The sequence below is a fragment of the Cynoglossus semilaevis genome, chromosome 19, assembly GCF_000523025.1.
Source record: "Cynoglossus semilaevis isolate Cse_v1.0 chromosome 19, Cse_v1.0, whole genome shotgun sequence".
Taxonomy (NCBI): domain Eukaryota; kingdom Metazoa; phylum Chordata; class Actinopteri; order Pleuronectiformes; family Cynoglossidae; genus Cynoglossus; species Cynoglossus semilaevis.
The window spans coordinates 4,963,804-4,970,979 of record NC_024325.1 but is presented as its reverse complement, the minus strand read 5'-3'; the positions used below and the strand labels follow the sequence as shown (position 1 = coordinate 4,970,979).

Sequence of the window (7,176 nt, the reverse complement as noted above, 5' to 3'; positions counted from 1 at the left end):
GGGTGAGTGAAATTATTGTGTTAATGTTTGCTAATTTAGATGCATTAAAAATGGATTGCAATAAATAAAAGCAGAAAGGAGAGGATAAGGATATCTCTGTGGGGTTAATTATTTTCCCTTTACTAGAAGAGGACTGTATGTATGTACAAATAATCAAATAATAACAGGCAACAGCAACATGTTATTATGATAGATTAAAGTTTTGTTTAGATCCATAGAAAGCCTGGATGCAACAAGAAAGTGAGTGAAAGAGAGAGTTCCACATGAGTCTGACTTTGTTAATTAAAAAAATTGATTTTAGCCCTTTTTTAATTTAATTTAACATTTTTTTAACACCAAATGCCCGTCATTACACAACCCAATCTGAGAGAGGTAAAGAGGTGAAATCAAACCTCTTGCATGGCACGCTAGAATTGTACAACTCTGCTTCTCTAGCTCTATTCAAAAAAATACAAAGATTTAAGATTCTTATTTTTTATGGTTGTTGAAGGAGCAAAATATTTTTTTCCCAGAAACGACATGCCTTCTACAGTACACTGCAAACCTACTGTTGAAAAACCTCTGCTCAGTAACACATTTCTATTGTATTTGTATTTGTTTTTATAGATCCACCCTTCATTTCTAAGGCGAGGAGTACAGGTATCCCAGTAGGACAGAGAGGCGTCCTCCAGTGTGAGGCCTCTGCCGTTCCGCAGGCAGATTTTGAGTGGTACAAAGAAGATCGCAGGCAAGTCACTCCCCTCAGCTTCGTCATGTACACAGACTTTGTCATCACTATTAACAATTCTGTTCTACCTTGCGCTAGGGATGTAATGTTGTGGAAGATGTTTTTTCCACATTCTGTTTGAACACATGAACATCACTTAGGCTAAGTAGGGACCTGATGTCTTGGTTTACAAACGAGTCACAACCAACATTATTAAGCGAATACTGCCACCTACTGTACTAGAGTGTGTAGTGTCACGGTATGACCACTGACTATTTGAGATACCGCAGCCTGTTCCTTACGCCTCAACGCGCGATTAATTTTTTATTTCAACCGAAGTAAATTGTCAAGCATTTGTATTGAGTGAAAATACAAAGCTGCCGTCAGATAAATTATGCGGTATAATTTTGTTGAATTTTAATAATATTGGTGCAGTGACATACGTCTCTCTGTGTTGTGGTCACAGGGATTCAAATAAAGGTATTTTCACATCAGCAGCCAGGAGCCTACTCTCTGCTTATGAGGTCACTCTCTAGTTTATACTTATTTTCTTGCCTGCTTCATTTTCAGTGGCATTAGAGTCGTCATCAGTGTTGCTGATGACGACTCTAATGCCACTGAAAATGAAGCAGGCAAGAAAATAAGTATCTGTTCAATTGCTATTCGTGTGCTTTAACTACACTCAATGTCCTGCGTTATATTCTGATCGTCTAATTACTTGAACAAGGAGAAAATGAGGGTAAGATGAGCATAATTGTAACAGTGGGGTGTTTGTGTTGAAGGTTAAGAAAATAATTGTTGTACAGAGCAGTTTTAGTTGAAAGCTGGTGGAAAACCCCAAAGACATTCGTGAGTAGTCCCAGTGCTCTGGAGAATAAACACAGACTCTATTGCGACGTTAAATGATCCCTGACAGTGACAGGCACATAGCTCGTCAGTCCCCAAAAGACAAAATCAGTCCCAGAGAAGAAAACGATGAAGCATACTGATGAAATAAATGAGTGGCATCTGCAAACATGCATTAGGGATAAATGAAACAACCGCAGAGAAACAGAAAGAAAGCCCTGCATGCAAAAGACAGAAGGTTGCCATGCAGTGAAGGATGAAGATCACAAATGTACAATTATGCCAATAAGGTAGTGTTTTGTTTCTGCCCTGGCGGCAGCACTGACATCATCTCTTGTCCTCATACAGAATTTTCAACGGGATAAACGGGGTCAAGATTGAGAGTCACGGGAAACAGTCCATGCTCATCTTCTTCAACGTCTCGGAGGAAGACTATGGGAACTACACATGTGTTGCTATGAACAATATGGGAATCACCAATGCCAGCATAATTCTATACGGTAAGTCATAAAGATGTGTGTGTGTTTTACACCCCGGAACATCTTACATGTAAAAGTTCATGATAACTTTACTAAACAATAACTTTAATTCCTCTTTTCAACACACATTAGTTTCCATGGCAATTGCAGTCATAGTGTTTAAGGCAATTAGCCGTAGGTGGTTAAAGAAAATCTTGTTATTTTGAATTTATTAAGGCATGTTGACAATCTGCCTGCACAGACTGCTGTATCTATTTCTCTAACTCATGACTTATTAAGTCTTTTGTTAACTGTAGTAAAACACACTACACTTCAGGTGAGTGGTGTTTTTCTTCTTTTGGTTTTCTTTACTGTGCAAGGAGAGAAACTCAGCAGCAAAAGCTGAAGATTTTTCATTAAAAGGTTGAAGATCAGCTCTGTCTTTAAAATTCAGCGACATGGTCTCCACCATAAGAACATCAGATGTAGGCAACTTGACTCTCTGGGATGAGAGGTCAAATGTTTTCAAGAATCTAGTTTCCTACTTCTGAGCTTCTTAGGATTAAACAACTAGGACGACTGAGAACCCACCCCAGTTCCTGATAAGATGATCACAATCAACTTGTAGATCACACAGTAGTTCAGCAGCTGTGAGCCTTCTCTATCATCCTGCAGCATTTGCTGCTTGATTTACACACAGAACAGTTACTTATGTCCTCACACAGCGACAGCGTTATGTAAAAAATGTACTCGTATCGAAAACATGTTTTTGGATATTTGTTTTACGTGAAAAAATATATGTTCATTTTTTTAATTAAAAATATAAATTATGAAAAAATATAAAGATAATTTTTGACTGGATAATTTTTAAAAATTGCCTGCGCCCCACTCTACTTTAACTTATACCAATCAAATATGTATTTAAATATTTAATTATATGTATTGTGTTATTTATTTAATATTATATACTTGAATATTAATATAATATTTCGATCTATTTAATAGTTCTGAATTCTTGGAAAACTGTACAATTAAGTTGATGTTTAGCTTTAAAAAATTTTTTTTTTTCTTGCACTCCTTTTTTCCCCCAGGTCCAAATGCAATCCATGATGTGAACGGGGCAGCAGCGTTGCCACACTGCTCAGTATGTCTGGTGCTGACTGTAAATTTACTTCAGCTGCTGAAGTTCTGATTTGAAATATGACGACACCAAGCTCTACCAACAGGTCAGCATCAAAAAAGGAAAACAGACTATTAGTCTACTGGTTCTTCTAATTGATCACTTAGAAGATTGGAGATCCAAGAGCGCCACCTTTAACAATCCTGTCTATATAATGATTTTTTTTTTTTTTTTACTTTTTATTTATTTTTTTTCCGTCTGGCTTTGCAGCTGAGACCATCATCTGTCAGCTTGCCAACAAGTAAAGGGAAATTTAAAATCATGCACCAGTTTGATGAAAGTAAGATGTGTCTCCCCCAAACGTTTTTGTATATGGGAATGGAAATAGGAAAAAAAAATTACGTTACTGTGGATAGTTGGCTGTTTATTGCCCCCATATTGAAGTGTACATTCAGATTACAATTATTATCGTGTCATGTCCTGTTCAAGACCTGTACAAAACCAACACATTTTTTTACGTAAATAGGAAAAAGAAAAAATGCAATGTGATTGTTGAATTTTACTGTATTTTTACAGTTGTATGCAAAACAGAGCAACAGATCATCCGCAACAAACCGTTGATTTCTCAGGCAACGTCCTACATCCCAGTGCATCCGGTTACTTTGTTTCAGTCGTTGTCGTGCGTGTAGAAAATGTACAAAGGTGTACAGACAATTCCTGCACTGTTGTTTTATCTTTCTATTCCTCCAAGTATCAAACAGCAAACATATAACCCCTGTGTCATAGCAGCTTCATGGTATATTCATGCTCTACGTCTAAAACGATAATACAATTTTAAAATTTAATTTGTAAAAAAGAAATTCAGTATTTTGGCTTGAACAGCCACCTCATCTTTGTGTCAGATGAAGTGCTATATAGTTCGCATTATCCTCTACCACAGTATGATGTATGCAGTATTATTTACTTTAATGGTATGTACTCTTCATGTGCAGTATATAGAATTACATACACTATGAACACAATACTTACTTTCACAATACGCTTACTTTCTTTTCTTTTTTTTTTTTGCAAGACGTGTGCATCATTAGATTATTTTAGCCAGAAAACTTTAAATTATGTTTGTCTATGGAGACTTGAAGATGATTTTTACAAATATAGCAGTCTTACAGGAGCAAATGAAAGACTCACATTTAGTGGCATTAATAGCAAATTATGTTACAGTTTAACTTTTTTACCCAGACAAGCTAAATCTATAAAAGTTTGTTTTATTATAAAAGGCATCCAGGTGTGAAAAAGTTCCAGCATTGTGGTGTAACTAAATAGATTAACAAAGTCATTTTCCATTTGACTGTATTGAGTTGAAATTCTCCAGTGTAGGCTGCAGGGTTTCTGGGAATTCAAACTGACAAAGAGTTGCACAGATGACACAGACAGGAGATTTCTCCACAACTTGGATGAATGTTCCCTGTAGCTGCTATGAAGCTTTCCCCTCTTTTTCTTCAGGTGTTACGAATCTGTTCTTTTAACCTGCTCTGACCCTGTTAGAAGCACCACTCTCCAGCCTACAGGAGTGATTGTTGTTCTCTGTGGATGGTGGATGTGTTTTAGAATGGGCTTTTTTTTTTCACCCTGCCCATTTTACAAACCTTCCCAGGGATGAGAAAACACAGTTGTTACAGCACAATTGATTCATAATGTGATGTTCTGCTATTGTCCAGTTCACGCCTCTGCATACCTGTAAGAAATGTACTGAAGACAAAACAACAGGCATAGGTTGATGTATGTGGGAATGCTGTCATTGTACTCACATATTGAGTTATGTGCTTGTGATTGATAGGTGAACGAGTCGACTGCGGACAGCGTCACAGGGTGATGGGAGGTGGGGGGTGTATCAGATGCCTGCAACAGTAAAGATAGAGTTCTGTAATGCTTTTCATTCCACATAGATAAACATGATAAATATTGATGTCAATAAGCTTGGACCAGTTTTGTTTCAAATCCAAATTAAAAGAGAGCTGATACTGGAATTTACCTGAGGTGTATTTTTGCATATTATAACAACATCTTGTCATGGTGATGAGTTGTCATTTGAATTTTTTTTTTTCAGTGAATTTAGGATTTTATATGTACGTATAGATATAATCTATAAACCTCCCTAATGCACAACCCTCTCTATGAAGATTGGCAGTAATCATCTGTACATAAAAGACGATGTACGCCTTCCTTGCCGGCTGCATTGTGTTCTGTTTTATATCTGTTTTCTGACTGTAATGGTGGTTCAGCCGACTGTGATATAATCACTGTATTATTTGATGGAGAGACTACCAAATTGTCCATAAATGGCTTTAATGTGAAATTAACCTCCTTTGTGTTGTATACATCTAGCACACAGTTCTTTTATTATACAGTGGAACCTCAAGATACGAGCAAGCCTACAAGCACGCTTACAGACGCCAAGCACTCAGAGCAGCCCACGCCGCCTCACTCGTTGACTTCACGTGTTTCGGCAACTTCCATATGCATCGCTTTTGTGATTTCTCTCTATTTTGTGCATTATTCTTCATAATAGTGATGAGTCCTAAGATAGTATGTGGTAAGGATGGTAGTGAGTCAATAAATATGAGTGTGGTGCCTGCGTGAGTGATCAAGCACGCATGTCTGATTGCAGTACATCCACGATATGTACCATCCTAAAGTAAAAAAAAAAAAACATACGTAAGTTAAGTTGATTCTAAGTTGATATAAATAGTGTATGTGTAAGGTACGGTACAGAATCAAGTGTCTAGGGTGGAACTCTCTTCCCACCCTTCTCCTGGCATGTGTGGAGGTACACTACTATATCGTCTGTCTCGAAGGTAAGAACTCCAATTAAAACCACATTTTATTTTATATCACAGGAATCATTATGTACTTTTTGTGTGTATGTTTGTATAGGAATTAAAAACATGTTTTTGATTTTCCATTGTTATTAGCACCACTAAGCGTCTTGTACGGATTCCATTTTTTCTGTTCTTTCTTATGGAAAAATGATTCAAGGTATGATTCAAGGCACCTCGAGTTACAAGCTCGGTCCTGGAACGGATTATCGGTCCTGGAACGGATTATGCTCTCGAGGTTCCAGTGTATTTCACACATCACCAGAAAAGTTGATACCCTTTCTTAAATGTTATGAAAACTAAAATGTCCCTTTTTCAGGGGTTGCCACAGCAAATCATTGATTTCCATCTCTCCCTGTTCTCTGTATCTTCTACTCTGACTCCAACTACCTGCATGTCCTCCCTCACTGCATCCATATATCTCCTCTTTGGCCTTCCTCTCTTTCTCCTACCTGGTAGCTCCATCTCTAACATTCTTCTACCAATGTATCCACTGTCCCTCCTCTGCACATGTCCAAACCATCTCAATCTGGCTTCTCTAGCTTTTTCTCCAAACCTTCCTGTCTGTGTTGTCCCTCTAATGACCTCATTCCTGACCCTGTCCATTCTTGTCACTCCTAAAGAGAATCTTAGCATCTTTAACTCTGCCACCTCCAGCTCCTCCTCCTGTCTTCTGCCTATTGCTACTGTCTCTAAACCATACATCATGGCTGGTCTCACCACTGTCCTGTAAACCTTTCCCTTCACCTTAGCTGACACTCTTCTGCCACCGATCACTCCTGACACTTTTCTCCAGCTGTTCCATCCTGCCTGTACTCTATTCTTCACCTCTCTTCCACAGTCTCCGCTGCTCTGAACAGTTGATCCTAAGTACCTAAACTCCTGCACCTTCACCACCTCTGCTCCTTGTAGCCTCACTATTTCACTGTTCTGCCTTTCGTTTACACACATGTACTCTGTCTTGCTGCGACTGACCTTCATTCCTCTTCTTTCTAGTGCAAACCTCCACCTCTCTAGGTTCTCTTCTAGCTGCTGCCTACTCTCACTACAGATCACAATGTCATCTGCAAACATCATAGTCCATGGGGACTCCTGTCTGACCTCATCTGTCAATCTGTCCATCACCACAGCAAACAAGAAGGGGCTCAGGGCCGATCCTTGATGTAGTCC

General features: G+C 38.4%; 1 protein-coding gene across 3 annotated transcripts in view; it reads left to right on the top strand.

The window, feature by feature from the left end:
- Positions 1-3,243, top strand: part of opcml (opioid binding protein/cell adhesion molecule-like) — a 241,499-nt gene extending 238,256 nt beyond the window's left edge. For all 3 annotated transcript variants that reach the window (XM_008332464.3, XM_025065506.1, XM_008332463.3), the window contains 3 exons: positions 607-727; positions 1,901-2,052; positions 3,102-3,243. In XM_008332464.3, the coding sequence (XP_008330686.1) occupies positions 607-727; positions 1,901-2,052; positions 3,102-3,202 (374 nt within the window). In that variant the 3' untranslated portion in view covers positions 3,203-3,243. The remainder of the gene's footprint in view (positions 1-606; positions 728-1,900; positions 2,053-3,101) is intronic.
- Positions 3,244-7,176: the final 3,933 nt, after the last annotated feature.